This window comes from Vidua chalybeata, chromosome 5, assembly GCF_026979565.1.
Source record: "Vidua chalybeata isolate OUT-0048 chromosome 5, bVidCha1 merged haplotype, whole genome shotgun sequence".
In the NCBI taxonomy this organism is placed as follows: domain Eukaryota; kingdom Metazoa; phylum Chordata; class Aves; order Passeriformes; family Viduidae; genus Vidua; species Vidua chalybeata.
The window spans coordinates 1757727-1781336 of record NC_071534.1 but is presented as its reverse complement, the minus strand read 5'-3'; the positions used below and the strand labels follow the sequence as shown (position 1 = coordinate 1781336).

Genomic DNA, 23610 nt, shown 5'->3' with positions numbered 1-23610 from the left:
ATTTGAATAGCAAGATAACCTGACTAAAAATTCCCAATGATGGTGGTTCTAACATACACAAAACATTGGCCTGCCAGCAACACACCATAAATGATGGCACTGCTAACACTGCCTTTGGTTTCTTTCTGTCATCAAGGAAATTCTCTGAGTAAAGGAGTGCACTGGTGTTATTTCCCTGGACACAGCTGTAGAAAGATCTAACTCACTAAAGCTTGGCTTTTTACCAAACTCAATAAGTGAAATCAACAGCAAAATGCACAGAGCACCAAGAAGCTGCTCTGAGTAGGAGGGACCATCTCTGTAACTTCTGCCTTAGGGATAATTTTATATTTCAGGCAACAGCTTATAACCATCCTTCCCTGAAATTAGAGGTAAGAGTGGAAAATCTTTTTTCTCCACTTCCCCCTCCCATCCTCTCCATCCCATCTTTATTGATTGAAGAAACATTAATGGTTTTTTTAAATTCCTTTTTTTAAGCATTGCCTTCTAGGGCTCTAAGAAACAATGCACTTGCTCTGAGTGCTGGATTCAAGGTTGCAACTGAATTTATCTGTGAAATGTACCGTGATTGTGTTTTCCATTTATGAAAGTTCTGCCTTTCCACTGCATAAATGAGCATCTTATCATTTTCCTGCCTTGAGGGCTGCCCGCAAAGTGGAAGAGCATAAGCAAGAGAGACACACTCAAAGAACAAGAAACATCTATTAAGGGGTACGTTTAACTGTGAGGTGAACAAAGCAACTTAGAAATTTCAGAAAGTTGCAAAGAACTTTCCACTTCAGATTCCTGATAAGGGGGCTGGATCTGCTGGGCTGTGATACCCCTCCCTAAGCTCTGTGATACCCCTCCCTAAGCTCTGTGATGCTGCCTTCTATGCCAGGAAACACCCCCAGTTGTTTTCATTTCTCTGTCCTCACCAATGGGTGTTTGAGTTTAATCAGCAGGGCAGCTGCTGCTTTTTTTGCTCTGAAAAGAAGGATAATTTAGAGTACCCAAGCCAAGGCTTGTAGAAGAGACTAGTGATTTTGAGAATCAATTTCTAAAGAGTGAGCACGTGCCTGCAGCACAGATTCAGGTTCTTCTAAAGACTGCAAACTGAAGTTCCACCAAAGAAAGCATCCAGATTCTGGAGCGACTGGAAACTCTTGGTACTGATAAATTGTGGTGCACAGAAATAACACAGCATAGAGCTGAGCTGCAGATCTTCTTGCTTTAGGATTGTAAGCTGACTATTTCTGCAGAATCAATTTTACTTTGGAAAAAAATCACGGAAGAAAAATGCAAGAGGGCTCTTGCAACAACAACAAAAAAAAGAAATCTGTCTGAAGAAGTCTCTGAGCTGCAGAAAGCTGGGAGAGCAGCAGTGTTCTATGTTTGGCCCATTTTCACTGTGTTCCCTGGGCAGCTGTTGTTGGTCACCACTGGAGAGAGGATGCACTACACTGACTTTTGGGCTGATTTAGTGCAGTTGCTCCTGTCAGAAATACTTGTAGACAAAGATCAGCTCTAATTCATTTTCCTTACCCATGGTTTGATAGTGATGGTAACACAAGTCCTTAAAATAGACATGAATATATGGAGAGAATTTATTTTATATTCTGCTCATGTTTTGTATGAACTTGGATCTTTCAGCCGTGTCTTAGCAATCACAAGAAATCAGAGAGCTGTTTCGTGGATGATAGAAGTGAGGAACTGAGTTGATGAGTTGTCAATGCCAAACATAAAACAGGATAGAGTTGAATGAATGTTCAAAACCAGCTCAGTTAAAGTGCCTGTGATCCAAAGTCAGTGAGGGTAAGGGGGAAGTGAGGTTGGGCCCTAGCCAGTGTTACTGTACTTTTTTCAAAATGATAGAAAACTGAGAAATAGAGAACTAAGAGAAGAAACCTCAGAAATCCATTTATATGGAAAGTACTCCTCTCCTTCAACCCACTCTCTCAATTTGCATGTACCCAAGTGTCTCAGCAGTTAAATCAGCGACCCAGACATTTTTGAAACGAGGTATCTTTAAGGAAATGTAATCTCTGTGTTTCTGAAGGTTAGCTTCCCAGCTGTTCATGCACCAACAAGATATTGTGGATATGAGGAGGACAGGTTTTGTTTCCTAAGATTTGTTCTGTGATGCAGAACTACACTCTGCAATATCACCATGAAGCAAAAAAAAAAAAACTGGATTGATGTTATCACCTGTGAGAAACTAACGGGCCAAGCCATCTAAGATCCTGATCAGGAGAGAAGTCCTTGTTCTTTGGCACAACTGCAGGTGTCAGCCACTCCCCGTGGTGGCACAAGAGGGACAAAGTGATGACATTTCCCCTCTTTTCCATGCCACAATCCTCGTGTAGCCAGAATGAACAATGGGCACACTGCACCTGATGCACGCTGAGACTGAGTAATATCAAATACTCTCTGAAGCACCTGAAAGGGCTGATATTCTGCACCACACCCTCGTGCAGAGCTGCATCTTCAAAGAACAATCAAGATCTTCACTTGTAGAAATGCCACCCAGACACAGAAACAAAATGGGGCGAAAGGTCTGATCTAAAAGCCTGGCATGCTCCGACAAACCCTATCAAATTCCCTTTCTACTCTGAAGTCTGGAAGACAACACAGTGCCCATATACTCCTTTCTACATGGATCTTTTATAAATTAGAATTGGATCCTAATAATTTAACAATGATAGATAACAATATTATGCTCCAGAACCTGATCTATCAGGATCTTTCCTTCCACCATTCCTACTACACATAAAAAAGACATGTATGCAAACATGTGAGACTGCTAACAGTTCAGCTAGAAACCTGGGATACAAGTGTTAGGAAATTGCATCCAGAGAAAAAAATCCATTTTAGATTGTTAAAGGTCTATCTGTAATAATCTGGCAGTAAGTGTATCAAGTCACAGTCTATTTCCCAAGTAAAGCTTTAGAGGAGGTTTATTTTTTTTCCAAAGGTAGAGCATGAAACTGAGATTGCAAAACTGATGCAGCTTGTGCTTACCCAAGACAAGCAACGGCTTGATAAAGCAAATTTGCTCAAGCATTTCATCTGCATGTGTAATGTTTTTACAGGTCACTTAATGCAGAATACCTCCCAGGTTTTTGGAGGGAATGTAGCTGCTGACACAGATTCTGTCCCCTGACATCTCTGGCACATCATGGGTAGGGCTATCTCCAGCATCAAGCAAGTGTCCTGACAATCAGCTCCCAGTGTGAGAGGTGGGGTGGAACACAGGGCACCACAACAGAATTTACTCAACTGACTTCAAAGTTCCACCCAATCTGCTTCAGAAAGATAGGTTACACGTGGGACTGTGTGTATTTACATAGGTTATTGTATAATCTAGAGATATATGTCAGTCCTCCTTATCTCCCATTATTCACCTCATGCCTGTTCAGTAGTTTGAAGTTATGGAATGCTGTCTAAGTGCTAAGTATTTGACTGATCACCTGTTACCAGAAACTGCCTGAATCTGTTCTAGACAATGAAATACTCTTTTCATTAGCCTGAGAAATAGAAAACCTTCTCAGCCAAGCAGACATGGCTGGCACACTCAAGGTCATGGCAAGAGCTGCAACTCCACTTTCACTTTGGCCCAGAGAGAAAGGGAAGCACAGCCAGTGCACCAAACCTGGACAGTGTGCTGAGCAAACAGCAGCACTGAATGAACCAGCACGTGATCCTTCTGTTTATCATGACTTTCCTGTGGGAACTGGCAAAGCAGAAACTTCCACAGACACTGGAGGATTTGACCTGCTGCCTTAGAAGAAGCTTGGATTGATGTAAAAACACAATACACAGACATCAAGCAGAAAAATCATAACCTCATGTTTCTATAGTTGTAAGTTAGAATATGCCTTAAGTGAGAAACTGAACTGATAAGATGGTGAAGGGTTTATAATGTAGAGGTGTGGTTGTATAGAGTAAGCTGAGAGTTTAGAAGTTATAACAGAAGCATACATGTGTATGTCAAACAGAAGCCTACTGGACAAAAGTATCCACAGTGCAGCAAAATTAAGTAAAGGTGATAGATTAGAAAAGCAAAATACACCTCCTGGCAACTGTCTAATGGACTAGAAAGTTCTATATTGCCTTGTAACAAAGAACTTGTGACTGCTTTGAGCTATAACCAACTGCTTGCTCTTCCAAAATCTCACGGCCCCTGAGACTGATGTTTATCTGAGCAATGAATCATTCTTAGCCCAAAGATGGTCCCATCCCTTCATTAAACAGCAGTGACAATGATCATCTTCTCAGCCAAGCAGACATGGCTGGCACACTTAAGGTCATGGCAAGAGCTGCAACTCCACTTTCACTTTGGCCCAGAGAGAAAGGGAAGCACAGCCAGTGCACCAAACCTGGACAGTGTGCTGAGCAAACAGAGCACTGAATGAACCAGCACGTGATCCTTCTGTTTATCATGGCTTTCCTACCTGGGAAATTTTCCCTTACCTGAAAGTCAGCAGCCCAAGTGCCTCCAGAGGGTCAGAAAAGCTCCATGCCCTCAGCAGGGCATACATTTCTGACACAGTGGTTCTGTCCCAGCTGGGTGCACTGCCCAGCACCAGAGGAAGGGAGCAGTTCTGGTTATTGCAAGAGTAGCGATAAAACCACAAGATTCTTCTCTGTTGCTCTGAGAGTCTGGAAAAGAAGATTAAAATTTCAGTTTGAAATTAAAACCACCTGAAGCTTTGTGTAGCAACAAACTTTATTGTACAGAGGGGCCAAGTCACACAGTACACTGCTTTTCAGCTAAGTACATGTTTTCCTTTGGGTAGGATATCATTTTCTGCAGACCAGATTTTATAAGAAAAGTGATACTTATATTCTGGATCTGTCAGCCTTAGGTCATATAAAAATGAAGTGTCAAAAGGCACACACACACATATATATATGATTATTTCACATTCCAAGCACTCTCCATTTTCTTCTCTGCTGTCTCTATTGTTGGTGTTGCTTGTTTGTTTTTACTGGTAGGGTTTTTATTTTTTTGACAAAGAAGGTACAGTTGTCACTGGGTAAATTATTGTTGCATCTATCTGCTACAAATCATCTCTAACTTTCGTAACTAGACACATAACACTGCAAGTCATAGCTTTCACTCCTGCCCTTGCTTTGACTCTTTAATGTAGATGTGTCTATTTTTAACATATTTGTTTTTAAAATAATGTTTAGGCACATCTATGCACATACACAAAAACATGAGCACAGGTACACACATGCAGAGTGTGATTATCCCTAGTGCTGATGGGAGTTTGGAAAAGGAAAGAAAAGCTCCCAGCAAGTTCTATATTTGTTTGAAAAGTCTAGCTTGCCATGCTTTACTGTGAAAAAGAAAAAGGATGTAGTATACCAGACTCCTCACAGAGATATTACATATCTAAATGTCATATTGATAAAATGGTCAGTCATCACACCATATTTCACCACAGCACAACAATTTCTGCCTTATATCATCTGATTTGTCAACAATTCAGATGTCTTTGCCTCATGCATATTAAATCTCAGGTTCTGACACATCAGAAAACAGGAAAATAAATTTCCCTGGAGAGACAAGCTCAGACAGTGTCCTTAATTTGATATCAGAGCCTTCAAAATCAAACTCTTTTTGAGAGTTTGAGAGAAAAAGAGAAAGAGCAAAGTGATCCCCAGTTCATACAAATAATTACTCAAATCAAGAAGAATGTTGGTTTTTTTGGTCATATTTGACCAGGTAGATGATGCAGCTAGTTAATAGCATAAAACAATTGTGACTTTAAAAAAACCTAAATATTTCAGAATGAGATGTGAGGACTCTAGTGGAAGGCAGGAAGCAAACAGTTTGCTTCCAGACAAGCATTTAATTATCCAGATGTGTAAACAGGGCTCAAAATCCAAGTGTTTACATTCTTTCCAAGGTTGTCTTCCTTCTATTTGCAATGTTTTGGGACATTCTTAGCCAAAAAAAAAAAAATCCTAGCCCCACTCTAACTGTCAAGATTGTGTCATTCACAGCTCATAGAAATGAGTTCCTTTGGCTCTGTAGGCACTAGAGAACTTTTTTCCCTTGCAATTTTGAATTGCCAAGTGTTTAGAACAGAGAACAGCAGCACAAAGATGGGCATGTTTTTTCCTGAGTGAATGTTAATTTCTTCCCTTTAGGAGGAGAAGCTCATAAATGTATGCAGAAGCTGAACTTAACTGTGAGACCAACCCTGACTTTCAGTGATCAGTTCAGGAAAAGTGTCACTGTGGCAATGACTCCAAGAAACAACCCCAGAATTCATAGCATGTCTTCTGTGACAAGAGATAGATGCCTTTGTGATCACGTGAAAAAGTCACACACAAAAAAAAGAGATAAAAGCAGGCCTAAAACTTCATTGCCTCTCTGGTTATCTTGTGCATTTGGATGACATTCTGCAGGACAGTTCAGCTAAAGGAAGTCTTTCAAAGGATAACTTTAAGCAGAGATTTCAGCTTTCAAGCAGCATCCTCCAAACTAGACAATCTGCTGTTCAGATTAAAGCAGCTAAAACTTCTACTGAGCTTGCAAAGGGTGATAAGAAATCAATCCTTGTATCATGTTTTCTAAATAACAGATTTCTCCCTCTGACTTTACTCGGAGGCAATGCCATTTTCTCTTTGCATGCTTTAAAGATCAGAGATGAAATGAAAGGGTGGGTGGGGCAGGAGTGTCTTGAGTTTTAAGTTTCTTAGTTGCAACAAAGTTTATATAAACATTTAATGAGACATTTTACCATCAGATTGTAAAAATATTTTGCATACATATAGGATCTGAAGATTGTTAAGCAAATAAGGGCATTCTTTGTCTCAATAGGGTTAAGTTGCTATTTAAACCTCTTTTTTTTATAAAAGTTAAGTTTATGGTTTTTTAGGTGGTGTATCAATTTAGGTGTCTCTAAACAGGTACACCTATCTATATAGGTGTAGCTAAATTTCCCTGCATGTGAGATATATATTAAAATACATAGCCTTCTGCTTAACATGAATAAAACCAAAATACCTTATAACCTAAATAATTCAGCAGTTTTTTGCTCAGGATTTGATTAACCCCTTCAGCTAAATGAAGAAAACAGTTTCTCTGAAGGCTTGGTTGGCTGGTGTTGTTACTTTTTTGGTGGGAGGGGGAAAGAGCAAAAAATGAATGTAAATGCTTTTGATCTGCTTTTGTTGTTCATGTTCAGTACTAAAGGAGAACAAGACAAAAGGGAAAAAGAGGAGAGAGCAGCACAGATAGAAAATTAAAATTTCTGTCCCCCAGCACTGATTTTCACTTTAAAGTTTTTCTTCCATGGACAGACTAGAAAAGATCTCTTCCACTGTTCACCCAGCTGGAAGTAGCTCTAATCACACCTCATTACAACAGGATTCCTGTGACCACTGGTAGGCAAAATAGATCCTTTCCAGGCAAGTGGCAAAAAGGAAAAGGAAAGCGGGAAGAGAGGGAAAAGCAAGGTAGAAGGAAAATTATGAATGAAGGAAATAAAGATGGCACAAACCAGACTGGCATGATCCTGGCTTCAAACCAGTCTCCCATCCCTTCACTGGGACACACTGCAAGCAGGCTGCAGGGGGTTCAAAGAGCAGCCTTAATCTCAGATGCAGAGATTTCTGGGGCTCGTATTTCAACCACAGTAATCCTAAAAGGGACCAGAGGCTCGCATCTGAACTGCTTGCAGAAGTCAGCCAAAGCAGCTGGCAGTAACCAGCGAGCTCTGCTCTTGGCTCTCTCTGGTCTGGCTTGGTGACGGTGCCAAAGATCAGAGTCAGGGGCTGTGAGGAGCACAGGAGCCACGTGGGTACATTCACTTCCTTCAGTCCCACTCAACAACTCCTTCACTAATCAACATCCAAGAGATGCTGGCCACAGGGACCAGTGGTCTGAGCCACCTGCCAGGAAGACAAGAGTCTGAGCTGCTGGGAAGACCACATGTCTGGAGCAGACACACACCCATGTACCAGGAAGAGGCCCAAGCAATAGCTGTGGACCTTGAGGGTTTTTATGTGTTTTGTGTGGGGTTTTTTTTATGCTGAGGGTGTCAGCAGCTGGGGAGAGCAGGGAGATCTGGGTCCAGCTACTGGATAGACTAAGCACAGCTACTGGGACAATCAATTATTGGATAGTATTTATAAAAACATACATGTATGTGCATCTATTCCAGCAGCTGACTTGGATCCTGACCCTGCAGAGAGGAGGAACAGCATCAGGCTGTCTGTGCTGTCAGTTTTGTGGCAGTGTTAGACTTATAACACTGCTGGATTCAACAAGCATGCAGCTGTCTGGTTTAACCACTGTTTCTTCCTTTTCTACCATTGGTTTAAGAATTTTCTGTCCATTCACATATTCCCTCTGCTTGCAGAAGGATGAACAGAAGGATCCTGACAGACTGAGAAAGGTTTCTTGTGTCTTCTGACACAGACACCCACTTATTTCAAAGTCATATTTGAGGCTTGTAAGCCTGAAGCATCATCATGGAATGATACTGCCACTAAAAAGCTGCCTAGATTCCTCTCTTTTTCTTTACACATGGAAAAAAAAAGAAAAGAAGAAATCTTCAGATATCATGGCAATAATGTGTTGGGATACAAATATGCTATAATTTTTTTTAAGAGAAAGTATCTCATGAATGAGAAAGGCTAAAAGAATTCCTCTGACACAGATATGACAAAATTTACAGGCTGGATTAACAAAGTACCAAAAAATGGAATTGCTTAATTCAAACCCCAGATATGTTACCCTTCCCCTTGATGATTCATTTACTAGACCAGCTTTGCCTGTAAGACAAGAGAACAGAAAGCAACAAACTATGGGAAAACATGGGACTACCACTGCCTTTCCTCCAAGGACCTGTAACTGAACTTAGCACAGCCTGAACTCCAAACTGGTGACTTTCAGTGGTCTCTTCCCTTCATATTCCCCACAGAACCCAAAATTGTTGTATTATGGATGTTATAGGATCCACCCTTTGCTGGCCCTTTGTGAAACCTATCCATGAACCTCTTACCCATGAACTTGTGTTCAGCCTTCCCAAATGTGGTGATGTTGTCATCTGCCTTCACAGCTTTGTGACAGCAGATTTTAAAAGCTCACCACTGACTGTCTAAAGAAGCACTTTATTGCATATGTTGAGAATTGATTTCCTACTCATTTCATTGAATGCCCCATTGAAGAGCCCCACTGTGGCTCTTCAAATATTGTAGGATTTGATGAGGCATTTACCTTGTCTATCACCACCATGATTTTACAAAAATTAATTGTACATGCACAGACACCCTCTGGTCTTCTCTCCAAACTACAGACTCTCAGCCTTTTTAGCTTCTCTTGGCCAAAGAGCTGCTTAAGCCCTTTCATGATACTTGTTGCCCCTGTCTGCACAATTTCCACATCTGCTGTGTCCTTCCTGAGTCTTGAAGACAAGAACCATGCAGCATTCTCAATAAAATGGACATCAAAGTTTTAAGCAACAGAAAAATGGCATGAGCTGTCTTCTTTGATAAATTACTTCGTACTTTGCTAATTTCTTAATGATCTTATTCCTTCTTACTGAAACCACATTTTTGCTGTGGTAACAGAGGTCACAGGCATTGGGTTTGAAGTTCCCTAAATCATTCTGAAGCATATTTTGTAGGTGGAAATTTCACTGTCACCGTGGCTCTTCATAATAAAATACTGACATCCCATTCACATTTTAAAACAGAATAACAAAACCTCAAATCACAGATCCTGTGGTTAATAAAAATAATTTTACATTTCGTCTGTCTTTGTAAAAGTTGAGTTACACATAAAATACAACATAAAACTTGTCACTCCATCTTTTTTTTTAATAAATTAATTAAAATAAAAACCTCAAACCACCAACATAGAAATCAGCACAGAAAAATCTTTTTAACAGATACATCATACCCCACTGAGAGTGCTGAATTAAGTTATTTAGTTATTGCACAACTAATGCACCTTTTGACCTTTGATGGAGGATTAATTCACACAATTAACTGCCATTAGTATAATGGCTCTCTGTAAGCACCTGTGTTCCAAATTCCACTCTGATTACACCCAAAATTACTTTATGCAGTACATAATCCTAATTGGTAGTACAACATTCATGTAGCAGAGCATACTAATCTACTCAGTTCAGACTGTGCTTTGTTCCACTTTGTCTTTATCCACCTTCAATGAAAACTGAACTTTTCATATTTCTTTCCTCGCTTATAACCTGAAAGAGATTTTTCAAAAGCCATTTCACAGCTCCATCTGAAGTTTGAGTGTTTAATAACTAAAGGAGGCCAATTTCCATAGAACCTAAAGGTGTTCTTGCTAATACTGATACAGATGTACTGCATTACCTGAAAATCTTATGTTTCGAATGAAAAACTAGTTTCTTGCCTCAAAGACATGAAAAGATCTAGTAATAGAAAGGGAAAACCAATCCTTTTCTAAACTGGTAAAATACACTGCCACCTCCAGGGCCTTATCAGGCCTTGCTGTGATCTATTCTTTTACTTAGAGGTGTTACTTCTCAAATCAGCCAAGCTAGGCTCCTTCAGAGGAAAAATTTGTTTTTAACAAATTGGATGCATTTAATTGTGATCGATAGGGTAGGTACAGCAGAGCAAGAAGCAGCAGGGTTAGGTGGGGACAACTTACAGCAAGAGAGAGTGTTTCTGTGAAAGCCTTGCAATGTGCTTCAGGCACTCCTGGGTTGGCTCTGCAAGATCACCTCTTCTTTCTTCAGGTTCAGGTTTAATGAACTCCAAATTGGTTTCTGGGAAGTCGATCTTTATTTTAAAAAACAAGAAAAGAAAGAGGGAAAAAAAAAAAAAAAAGACAGCAGAGTTTTAGCAATGTGTGATCTCCAATATAAGCATCAATAAATGTTATCTTGGATTTGTAGAGGGATTATACAAAGTATGACAAAAAGAAGGGGGGATAATTATTTGAGGATGCTCACTGTATGTACTATGTTACTTAAAAGTTTTGGTGATAAATTCTATCCACAGAAATCAGTGGAACCTAAGTTTCCTGGGAAAATTTTAGCCACCATATTACAATTTTATTAGAGCTGCATAAGCTCAAAACTGAAGCCAGTTCTTACTTTTTGCCTCCTTTCTTTTTTTTTAATGAGATGGTTCTCAAATGGAAAACTTTCATTAATGTAGATTTGTTCTATTTTTTCAAAAGTAAGGCTATTTCAGATGTGTAGTTTGTCACTGCAAGAGATAGAAATCAGATTCCTGATTTCTCTTCTGGATGTTCAATTTATAAAAATATTGTACAGCATCTACCAATTTTCCATTCTTACACATGCCTGGCAGAAATAAGGGCTAATGTTTTTTAAGATACAGAGAAAGCAAACATTCAACCAAAACTACAAAGCTTGAGGTACTTGATAATTTGAGTAGACTTATCTTAAAATTCTGATTTTTCTTCATAATTCAGCTCAATTTGCACCCAGCTTTGTTCTATTAATGCACACCAAACTGTCTTATCTGTATCTACTTTTTCTTTTAAGCATTTGATATGCATCACTCTTCTAAAAATTAACAAGTTTATTCCCTACAAAACACTCAGTCACCTCGCAAAACTTGATGATCTTTAAGGTCTCTTCCAACCCAAGCCTAGATTTTCTATGAAAATATACATTTACAGTATTTCCAGCATGTTCACACATTGTGATACTGCTATATGGCTGGGAATAACTGAAAAGGGGGGGGTGCAGAATGAGAAATCATTCCTTCCAGTAGATATAAATTAATAGCCATTTACTGTCTCAACTTCCCTGAATTATTAATAGGGGGAGTTATTTTAAGGCATGGTCTTCGACTGAACTCCTCAGCCTGGAGAATCCCCATTTGCTTGTCTGTTAAAACAAGGTTATTTTTAGGCCAGGCTCATTTATCTGTATTATTTGCTTTTACATTTCATTTGCTAAGAGACATGAGGATTTTTAAATACAGAAAACAATTGGCTTTGTCCTCGAAATACCCAGTTGCTAACTCAGCCTGGAAAGGTGACAAAACTACCGTGCAGACCTCATGTATTTCTTTGAGTGGCTGTAAGAATAGGGCTTTGAGTTTGGGTGGTCTCGATGAGCTGTGGCAACACCCCTTTTCCTTGCCCTCGGTTAGAAAAGAAGCCTTTGCTTTCTTTTCTGGCTTTCTCACCTGCAGGGTGGCTGAGGTCGGTGCCTGGGTGCTGCAGATGCCCGGGGTGATCACTGCTGTGGGGAGTGTGCTGCGCAGAGCCAGGCTGAGCAGCAGGGTTCCACGGATCAGCCTCCTGCAGGAAACACAGGGAGAAGCACTGCGCTGGTAACTGTAGGGATCTGTGATATTTAAATTATCCCAACTGCAGAAAAGTCTCTGTCTTTCAGCCCCGTTGCCAAAAACGTCGTAATTCATCTGTGCTGGTTTTCAAGGGTGTTTATTTCTTCTTATCTACAATATTTTCTCTGTGACCTGCAGCAGGTCTGTCCTGCAGGGCAGCGTGCGGGGCTCTGCCCCTCAGTGGGATGTTACAAACATTCTATACCAGAAACCACATGTGCTGTATTTACAATAACGTGCCAATATCCATCACCCATGTTGAACAGTGTGTCCCCAGCCCAAACCAACAGAAAAATGCCAACAGCACAGTGAAACATGGAGGGCATGAAGAAGAAGAAGAAAAAGGACAAGGCATGCCCAGTTTTCTCCATCTTTCCCCCTTTGAACCCCTTATCTAGAATCCTAAAATTCTACTTTTGCACCCGTGCCACACTAATTGCTACTTATATCAAATACTCAGAGCTTGTAATTCATCCTGTAAGATTGAAAACTCTTTTCCATGGACAGGGATCAGAGACAGTGTCTCTCAGGGCTCTGCACAGGGGGGCTCCTGACCCTCTGCCAGGGTCCCAGACCTTCCAGGGCAGCCAGAGGGATTCCCTGGATTCCCACAGGTAACCACTGAAATCCCACTGAAGGACACGGAACTGCAGAGCTCAAAGGACAAGCAAAAGGAGAGCAAACCCTTTATCTTTATGTGACTAGTACAAATCTGGCCCCTGCCAGCAGAGGTTGCATCCTGATGGCCTCACTGCCACAGCAGCGTCTCTGCATTTGCAGGGTTCATGAAGAAAATCACTCTGCCAAGACATTCTGAGTCAGCTTTGCACTTTACCACTGGCTTCCTGTGTGACAGGGGCTGCCCTTTAAGCCAGGTGTAAAAATAAGGATAATACAACACAATATTGCTGTCCCAAGATTTAATTTTGAGGGCAAATATGGTAGAGACTGTGAAGCATTGATAAAGGTGGCGGGCAGCATATTTTATTGCACAAAAAGAAGAAACTCATGGCTATCTACTGAATCCATGAGGGATCCTTGCTGATTTTATGTGTAGGTGGCAAGGAGGGGAAAGTATGATATGAGCTGAAAGGAGTTTGAGTGGGATAGTTTGCACCACACGTGCCACGTGGAGTTTTTGGGCAGATGAAAGGCTATGGTCTGAAGTACCAGCCTTAGCACTATGCCTGCAAGAAAGGCTTATCAGTAAAACAGGCATGCATGTGGGCAGCAGATAAGAAACCCAGCCTGATTTGGCAGGTCAGCACAATCCAGTCTAGAGAACTTGAATTAAATCAGAAAGTTCGGGTGTAATTTCTAAGCACAACAAAACTCAAATTTAGATTGCAGTACCTGAATAAAGGAATTTATGGGCTTTATACATATAAATATGGGCTTAGCCATATTTATACACTGGCCTTACCCCTTAATTTGTCTATATCTTAATGAGTAGTGAGGTTGGAAATGTGATTATGGTCAGCACCTCTTCTTTTACTGAGGAATAATTTTCATTAAGATCTTTTTGAACACTGCTCAGTCATTAGATACTGCAGCAGAAAGAGCCAGCCAGGTAAATGAGGTCTGAATGCCCACCTTTCACCTGGGAGGAAGATGTCAGAGGTACAAGAGACACCAGATGGACTATTTGATCCCAGCATGAGTTTGCATCATTGCTGTAAAGAAAGTCCCTTTTGAATTGCAAATTGAAATAAATAGCTTAAAGTCATCCGAAGAAGATTTAAGAAACTCCCACAAAGTGACTGTTACGGTCAACATAAATGAGTATAAACCTAATTCAGGAGTAATTTTTCTTTTCCACTTCTCAAGCTGTTTGTGTTGTAAGCGCAGACATTTTATTTTATTGTGAGAACGGAGCTCAGGAGGATTAAAGAGTTATTTTCTGAAGGTTTCTTTGCAGCTCTGGGTGCATTTGCAAGGGAATGGAGGCAGAAAAAGAGCTGTGATAGGAACAAGATACTTGGAAGAAAGCAATTGTGTGATATGAAGTCTCTCTCATTTAGGTAAATGATGTGAATGAGGAAGTGATCAATGGTGATTCAAAGAGGTTTTCCTGTGATGTGTACTCAGATGACCTTTAATAAATGACTTGCATCCCTTCAACTGATCCTTTGTTGACAAAGATTTACATCATAATTTGAACTAATTGGCACTTTTGTTAGAAGGGAGAGGAGTAGCTGAGAATAAATGAACATGAAGACTAAATTACCCTTTTGAGCTCTCATTACTGCTAATCACTTTCATATTGTTCTCTAAAACTATGAGGGCCTTTAAAAGCGAATACATACAGTGGATTTTTTTCCCTGGGAAACCTGTTTAGACAAATACAAGAAGTAGTACAGACCTCAGAGGTTCTGTAGATGTGTTTGAGACCTTTCCTAAGCTCATTATTTCAAATTCATCTACATCTAGTGCAGATGTGGCTAAAGACTGTCCAGGAAGACAAAGAAGAATCTTTGCAGGCAGATGGGCTTCCCAGAGATAAAGAAAATTTAATAGGAAAGCAAAAAGTGATGCAAAAAAAGCAAAGCAAGGAATTAATTCACTTCTTCCCATGGGCAGGTAGGTGCTCAGCCATCTCCAGAAGAGCAGGGCCCCATCACAGGTAACAGTGACTTGGGAAGACCAACACCACCACTCCAAATGTCTCTGCTCTTTCTCCTTTATCCCCTGAGAATGATGTCCCATGCTGTGGAATATCCCTCTGGTCACCTGGGGTCACCTGTCCTGGCCATGTCTCCTCCCAGCCACCCCCAACTTCCTTGCCAGCGTGGCAACGTGAAAAGAAGAAAAGGTCTTGGCTCTGTGCAAGCCCTGCTCAGTAACAAAACCATCTCTACATTATCAACCCTGTGCTCAGCATCAATCCAAAACACAGCTCCACACCAGCCACTGGGAAGAAAATTAATCCTACCCCAGCCCAAACCAGCACACCCAGCAAACTCTGGGGCTCTACAAGCACAGTCAATATTGCTCAGAACAGTCAGCTTTTGGACACAGAAATGGAACAGCAACAGGGGCCAGGTGCAGGAATGAAACAGGGAAAAGATGCATCGTTATTTTTAGAAAAAGAAGCAGGCGAGAGTGCAGGATCCAGTCAGAAAATGAAGGAATTATCATCATGATAACCATATCCTTTAGTGAACAGACAGATTCTTCTCTCTGCTGCTTGGTTCTGCTGATGAGCTCAGGAAGGTCACTCCCTATTCCACCTACCATTCCAGCTTTTCCATCTCTGAGGTGAGGGTAATGACCTTTTAAAGACTCCTATAACGATCACAGACACAGAAAATGGCTTTCATGTAACAACTTCACTATCAAGCAGATCAGAAAGTGAACATTCTGCTCTGTGCCTACTGCCATTTATTCAATTTGGAATTACACAGATTCCCTTCTCCTGTTTATTACTGGAGCAAAAATAACCTTCCCATCTTGCTACAGAAAACTACATTGCTATTTAAAGGCAGATCAAGTTATCCTAAGTTGATAAAGTCAACCTCATGCCCTGAAGTCCCCTGGCAGACTTTCCCCACAAAAGGAAAGTTTTGCTCCTTGTTCTGTCTGATTTGGAAACACCAAAATAAATTGTGTTAGAACCAGTGAAGCCAGAGAAATGTGGGAGAACTGTGGGGGACATTGCAACTCCCCAGCTGCCCCAAAATGATGGACCTCTGGTTTATTAATCAGCTCTGAATCACTAAACTGTCCAGCCCAAGAGACTAACACAGTTTCTGATGTGAAGGAATGGAATGTTGGCACACAGGCTTGCAGACCCTTTTTGAACTGCCTCTAGCATCTAATGAGACTTCTTGATAGAGATGCACCACCAAAGGCTCTGCTGGCACTGATTTAGGGCTGCTGTCTAAAGTCAACTCTCTGACAAGGCTGAGAAAAGCAGATATGATGGCTCACCTACTGGGCAAGCCAGCAGCAACACTCGTTACCATGTTCATTCAGAAATCTATGTAACATTAGAGGAAGGTTACTGCTCAGGCTGAATAAACAGGGAAAATCAGGACAAAGTACTGTGTAAAAATAATGTAAGTGTCCCCAAAGCTGACATTATAAGTCTCAGAAGTTCAGAGTTGAGGTTAAATTTAAAGGAAATGCAAAGCTGCTCAAATGTTTTAAAAAAGACTTTCCCATTCCTTATGGCTCAAGCAGTCTTAATTCTGCATTCGAATGATACTGTGAAATAACTCCTTTATTATCATTACAAATACTACAGAGTTCTAGAAAATTCAAACTAGAGACAATTTTCAACCACAAAGTAATGCTTAATGTACTGCAGACACTTCTAAGGACCACAACCTCCATCCCAACAGTTTCCAGTTTAAAAAACTTCCCTAAATTTGTAGGATAAATTTTGCATTTACTGATTACTTCATAATTTTTGTTCCATAAATATAAAGTCACAAAATTAGCTTACAAGCAATGATTTTAGAGTAAACAACTCCATTTAGGCAATGCTTGGAGAGTACTTTCAGGAAGTCAGTTTGATAAGCAGGAATCCCAACACATGCTTGGCTAAGACTGCAGTGTGTATTCAGCAGCTAATTATGTTATACATCTGCACACTGCAAGAAAACTGCAAGAAAAGTGCAAGATAACACCAGAATTCAGGAAATAATGAAAATTAAGCAAATTTGAAGTTTGCTAAACATCTGTTCACTGACAAGTCTTTAGCAACAGCAAAAACCCTAAAGGTGGCCAAATTCCTGAGGACGTTTTTAGGTATTGTGTGGTTTCAAAATGAGCCAGGTAAGAAGAAGAGATTGCAATATTAAAAAAAAATAAGTAATATGCTTTAAATAAAGAGCTGGATTTGTTTCTTTATAAATATATATATACACTTCTCATCCTATCTGATTGGTCTTTTTTAGAGGAGAATGGGAGTGGTAAACTCTCAGCAAATAACTACAGGCCTTTGATCTGGCAAGAGACTTTAACATGGTCATGTTCAAAAGCATGAGAAGCTTCACACCTCTTGAAACAGGTGAAAAGAATTTGTAAAAATGTTAAGTTCATGTTTTTTAATCTTCAGTTCAAATTATATGTAAAGTATTGAAATACAAAGAAGGGACACGACCATACAATGAAAATAATTATTTGGGAAGAGAAATTAGATATAAAATTTACAAAGAGGAGCAAATTTAGAGACTTTTTAATAAGTGCTCTTTTGCCCTAACAGATCAAGATTCTAAGTAATACCTGGGAATAAAACAAAACTGGTTTTTTTTTTCCCCTTCTCTTTAATATAAGCCAAATAACTCTGAATAGAATTTCTGTGGTTTTAATCAGACAATGATTAAAACTGACAGGACAGAAATGAGGAACAGTATTTTTAAAAAACATGTTTGACATTTATTCTATTTTTCCAATGTTTAACGAAAGTGTCTTGTTTTTTTTTTTTTTTCTTTTTATCAAGCATCTAAATAGGAAAAGAGGAAAAGAGTGTCCTTTTCTTCACTGACCCTGAGAAAAGACCAGCTGGGTCAGGGATTTGAACCAGGATGTTTGATGACCTAGGCAAATACCTCAGGGCCGTTGGCTTCTTCAAAGAGCTTATTCCTGTCCTTTCCCCAGCAAATTAAATTCTAGACATAAGAATGTTAAGACTTTTTTAGAACTCAAATTCACCTCTGAGGAAAGTTTTATTTTGAGAAAGTGTTATTTTCCAAGCTAGAAATGTTTTGTCAAAGATTTTCTGGTCAGATTTCTTTAATCTCTTTACACACATTCACAGAGTTTGTTATTTAAAAACCCTAATACCGTAATCTTTGCAGTAATACAAGGTGCTCTCGACATACTAGCATGACACTGGAGGTACAAATCTTTTCTTGGTACATACTTCCAAGTTCAGAAGTGCTCTATTGAAATAAGTCTGGAAGTTTAGTTGCATTCCAGCAGCAAGGGGAGTTTCAGGGCAAATCTTATCTTCAAACCAGTCTATCAATTGAAATCGCAGGGAATGAGTAATCCTATGGAGCTGTGGTTGGCCAAAAGAGGAAAAAGGCATTCAGGCTTCTTTGTGGTAGTAATTAGTGTAATTGGAAATGCCACAGCTATCAGATTGGGGGGTGTTGAACGTGCTATTCCTAAATCGTTCCTGCAACAAACTCAACCTTGATTCCTGCTTTGAAGGCTCGCTTCAGCAGTGATCTCTCCAATTACATAGCAAATTAAAGGAGAGTAGCCCCCTATCCCCTTCGCTGAGCCAATTGTGTGCTCCAGGAAAGAACAGAGCCATTTTTCAGATGTTTGAAACTGTCAGGGTGGTGTGGGCATCTACCTAACAAAAACCAGTGTGCTTGCTCTGATGGCATACATGAAAAAAAAATGTACTTCACGGGGAGCTGAGGACTTTCAGGCCTTCCAAAAGTCATCCCTCTTCAACTTGAATTCTGGAAAAGAAGAAAACCTCCAGAACAGCACAGGTCCTCAAGAACAGAATTCCCAACCTTTGGAGGTAAGTGGGGTAAGTGTTCCCTCATTAAGCTATCATGCCTCAAACATATTTCATGCTTTCTTTAAAAATACATACACAAGGGAAAAGTGAAGTGCCCTTCCTAATGCTAACTATGAAAGAAAAGTAATTGAATAAGTTGCCCCAGCAATCCTTGCAGCAGAGATTTGATTCATGCTTCTTTCCTTCCTTCAAGCTAAGTGCTCTAAACACTAAGTCACAAAAGAGCAGAGTAACCTTGAATTCTCTCTGAAAAGATGGAAAAAGCATCTAACCCAGTCCAAATAATTTCCTGCACCTCTCAGATTAAAAGTTCAAAGAAACACAAGGTCTTTCAAATACAGCAAATTAATACATGCAGTCAGATTTTTTGTTTTATTTTGTTTTGAATGGTGATTGCCATCATATAGAGAAGTAGATCAAGATGTCTCAAGATAAGGAAAGAGGACAAGGAGAGTGAGATAACCTTAGAGGTGGATGATAATGCAGAAACTTGGGGGCTTGAACATATCCCTCTGTTGCACTGAGGGTATTGCAGGGCTATGGAGCCTAAATAAAAAATTCCTATCACTGCAAAGACTCAGGCTAAATTCAGATTTCTCAGTGCTACTGAAACATATTTAGAGCACTGCAGAAAATTTACCTTGGATATTTGTACATCACTGCAGAGACATTCAAACTAGAAGCACCTTTAAGCCACTGTTACACTGTGTACTGTGCAGAAGGAAGAGAATAAAGCTTCTAAAGTGGCGTGGAGAGTGAAAAGTGCTCATTGTGGTCACCACTAACTGTCCCAATTTAAGCAAAATGAGTGTGTGTGATAACAGAAAAACACACACACACAGAAAAAGCAGCCATTGTGAAGAAGAAAATGTTAAAGAGTAACCTAAACCAAAAAAAGTGAGAGGGAGGGAGGGGGAGATCGAGAAAAAAAAGAAAGAGAGAAAGAGAGACAGACCTGTTGCTGGGGCTGTTACTGGCACATCAAAAGCAGTTTGCTGTAAGTGACCCTCTCAGTCTTATTACAGGAGGTCCTGAAATGAGTAATTTTGCCTTTATATGTTTCTCCCAGGTTGAGTGCACCACTATTCAAGAATGGTCTTTTCTTAAGGTCATACAAAACCAAACTTACTCTTTTGCATACAATGGGGAGCATGTCCAAGCAAGCACTTCTGTATTTTTAGAGGCACTATTCATTCCCAGTAGTTTTATTGTCAGCATAGTTTCCCTCGGAAGAGCCTTTATTCGTAGAGGGAAGTTGACCCTAAAAGAGAATCAGAAAAGAGAAAAGATAAAAGCGAAAATATTTGAGCATTGTTACAAGTGGGTTCTTTCTACATTTTTCCAGATGCTCTAACACATATATTGAGCTATAAATTACAGAAGTTGTGCTCTGAAGGAAAATGCATCTGACAGATCTCTTCAATACATTGATGGGTATTGGCAACCATTAACCTGAGTCACAGCATCTGAGAAGAGCCAGATAAAACCTCATTCACTTCAGTGTAACTACTAGAGCTGGCAAAGGCAGGAAAAACTTAATTAAACTTTGCTTTGGAATTACCTTATCAGTGCAAGGCTATTTCACAATAAGGAACTCATTAAGGGAGAATTGTCAAGCAGTAGTTATTGGCTGTCTTGTGTCTTCAGAGGAAAACACCACTTAAAAAACCAAGAGTTGCTGAATAATAACCATTCTCTTGTTCAGGTGTGCTTTGGCGCTGTGATATTTCTTAACCACAATTTAAAGGCAGATGTTGTCTCAACAGCAACGACAGATTTGCATTTTTTAGTGAGAAAATACAGTTTTCATCAATTTTCATCTAGACTTTGCATTGACCACTAGCTTGCTTGGTCATTCAGTTCATTTATACAGTTTATGAAAATTTATCTGAAATAATAACTTGGAATTATTCCAATAAGCCAGATAGTTTCGTGCTGTATGGAAAGATCACATGTGTAATTACCCACACAAGTCTGCATTTGCTTTTTCCTGAATAGATAATTTTCTAGCCTTTTCCATGTATATTCAGTGGAAACTGAAATTTCTCAAGTGGAGAGTAAAATTAATTACATTTTTTTTCTGTATAAACAAAATCAATATAAGGAGCTAGGAGCTAAAGGGATTATTCCACATTGATAATATAATCATTAAGAAAACAAAAGATCTGCATAAACTGAAGATTAAGAAAACAGACTAAAAGATAAATCTGAGAAATAGAGTGACAGAAGAATGCAACTCAGCAATTTAAAAAAAGATATAGTCACACTTAAACAGCAAACAAAAGTAAAAACCACATTTTAAAACTATATTAGCCTGTAAAACATAAGAATTATGGGTGTTAGAAGTAAGACAATGTAATAGTGAAAGGAAAAATCAGCATAAGATTTTGCTCCCAGTTCCAAATCTATCGAATTTCTATTGAATTTGGGAAGGTTTCCTGGAATGTGCTGAGGAGCTACTGAAAGAAATTAGATGGGTTTCAGCTGAGAATCAGAAGTACTCCAAATTAGCATTAATGTCAAAATTTCACATCAGTCTTCCAACATTTGGCAATTATGCAAATTTGCACACCTCCCTCTTTGAATAACAAAGCAAGGCAGCCATTTCCCACCTTTCTGATTACCATGAACAGCATCGAGAAGCAATTCTCAGCTTCTTCCCACGTGTCCCTATTTATAGCTTTCAAGTTTGCTTTCCCTGTCTCATGAACTCTTCCTTACTCATAATTAGTTCGAAACAGTTATTGGGAAACTGAACTGGTTTACCTGCTAAAAATAACTTGCTCTTTTTCACTGAGAGGCCAACAACATTTGTTACATAAAAATGTCTGACAGAGCTACTTTTGAAGAACCATTAATGCTTTGATGAGACAGTACTAAAACCACCAAGACAGGCATTTTGGGATACAGACAATTGTTAACACTCTGAACCTGGAGCAGTGAAGAGAAACTCTCAGTATCATCAGTGCAGAAGGCAAATGCTTGCCATGGTTTGACACACACACCACTACTTCCAGCAGGAAAAGAGCCTGGAAACTCTGACAAGTTACACGTCCCAAGAGTTAAAGTATGGGCCAAAGAGGACCAAAATTTCCCTTCTGGAGACATGTGATACACAAAGAAGAGGCATATCTGTATGGTTTTTAAGAACTTGCACTGGTTTTGGTTCGCTAATTTGAGATTTCCTGGCCAAGATTTCCCAAGATTTTTCGTGTTTAACAGATATTTTTCACAAAAGCATGTACAGTTTCTTAGTAGTTCAACCGACTATCAACTCTCAAAGCCACCACTAATTAGTTCTTTCTGTCAGACACAGAGAAAACCACCAACAGCCTCTCTTAAAACATCACTTCTGTAATGCAAAACCAAGACAGAACTTTAATTAATGCCTATCTGAATTTACCCAGCTGGTCTCCCCCTTTGTGACTGCAGGAGGCTGAGCCAAGTGGGTGACTAAGAAGAAGGGATGGAACTCAACACAGAAGAGCTCTGGGGCAGCCCAGAGAGAATGGAACCAAAACAGACAAACCAAACAAAACTTGAAGAAATGTTACAGTAGGTTCTCAAGCTGGATTGCAGATGTATTAAAGGTAGATCCAAAAGGTGGAATTCCTCAAAAGAACAGAAATAAAGCCTTTGGTTGCACCTGCTTTCAGTTCCAGCACTCCTGGACCCCTCCAGTGAACAAAAGCTATTCACAGACCAGCTCAGTTTAGCTTGTTAGACCAGACTTACCTTAGTCCTAGGTCCCTGCCTCTGCCTGCCCCATTTCTTTCTCATTCCAATCTCTCCAAGTTTCTGTGAATTCTGTGCAGTTTAATTGGCTCAGAAGAACATCCATTAAAAGAAAACATGTTGTTTTTGGTTTTTTTGGGTTTTTTAAAATGGATATTGGATATGTATTATCTGTCAGACAAACATATATCAAACACAGACCAAAACTTACTTCTCATTCCAGTCAGCCAGGAAAAAGAAGGATTTTTTAACAGGAGTATTTTTGCAAATCTTCACTTGGCATATTATCTTCCCAGCATAAGTTAGTAAACAGGAAAAAGAGAAAGCTTTGTAGCTACAAAGGAGAAAAACAAAAAATTAATTGCAATATACTATGTCCAGCACAGTGTATTTGGAATCAACTACTCAGGAACTTATGAAAATCCATCCTTAGATGAGAAAAGGAATTACAATAATTCATATCATATTAATTAACATGTGCATGGAGGGGTTTTTAAGTTTTTGGTTTTTTTTTTTTTTTTTTTTTTTTTTCCTCTAAAGTTCAGAATTAAAGAGAAGTCTTAAAGACATCTGGGTTCTACTACAAGTTTTTGACATTTTTTTTTTTTTTCATTATTGCAGTGAATGAAAATTTGGGCAGAAGTAAAGTGTTGGTACTTGCTCATCCTAGAGTCAAGAAGAAATCTCCAGCTGGAGAAGTGCATGCAGCTCTGGGGCCCCCAGCACATGAAAGCCATGGAACTGTCAGAGCAGGTCCAGAGGGGGGCACAAAGATGCTCAGAGGGCTGGGACACCTCTCCTGGCAAGACTGAGGGAACGGGGGTTGTTCAGCCTGGAGAAGAAAAGGCTCCAGGGAGACATTAGAGCACCCAAAGCACACTGGGGAGGGATATTTTACAAGGGAATGCAGTGATGGGACAAGGGAAGGCTTTAAACTGAAGTAGGATGGGTTTAGATTGCATATTAGGATGAAATTCTTTACCCTGAGGGTGGTGATGCCCTGGCACAGGCTGCCCACACAATCTGTGGATGTCCCATCCCTGGAAGTGTTCAAAGCCAGCTTG

The 23610-nt window shown here is 39.8% G+C and overlaps 1 protein-coding gene across 1 annotated transcript in view; it reads right to left on the bottom strand.

Annotated features, from left to right (window-relative positions):
• PIK3C2G (phosphatidylinositol-4-phosphate 3-kinase catalytic subunit type 2 gamma) overlaps window positions 1–23610 on the bottom strand; it is a 185929-nt gene that overhangs the window by 115438 nt on the left and 46881 nt on the right. The window contains exons 11-15 of the mRNA XM_053943203.1: window positions 22758–22880; window positions 19941–20072; window positions 12163–12277; window positions 10646–10776; window positions 4453–4641 (exon numbers count right to left, since the gene is read on the bottom strand). Of these exons, the coding sequence (XP_053799178.1) occupies window positions 4453–4641; window positions 10646–10776; window positions 12163–12277; window positions 19941–20072; window positions 22758–22880 (690 nt within the window). The remainder of the gene's footprint in view (window positions 1–4452; window positions 4642–10645; window positions 10777–12162; window positions 12278–19940; window positions 20073–22757; window positions 22881–23610) is intronic.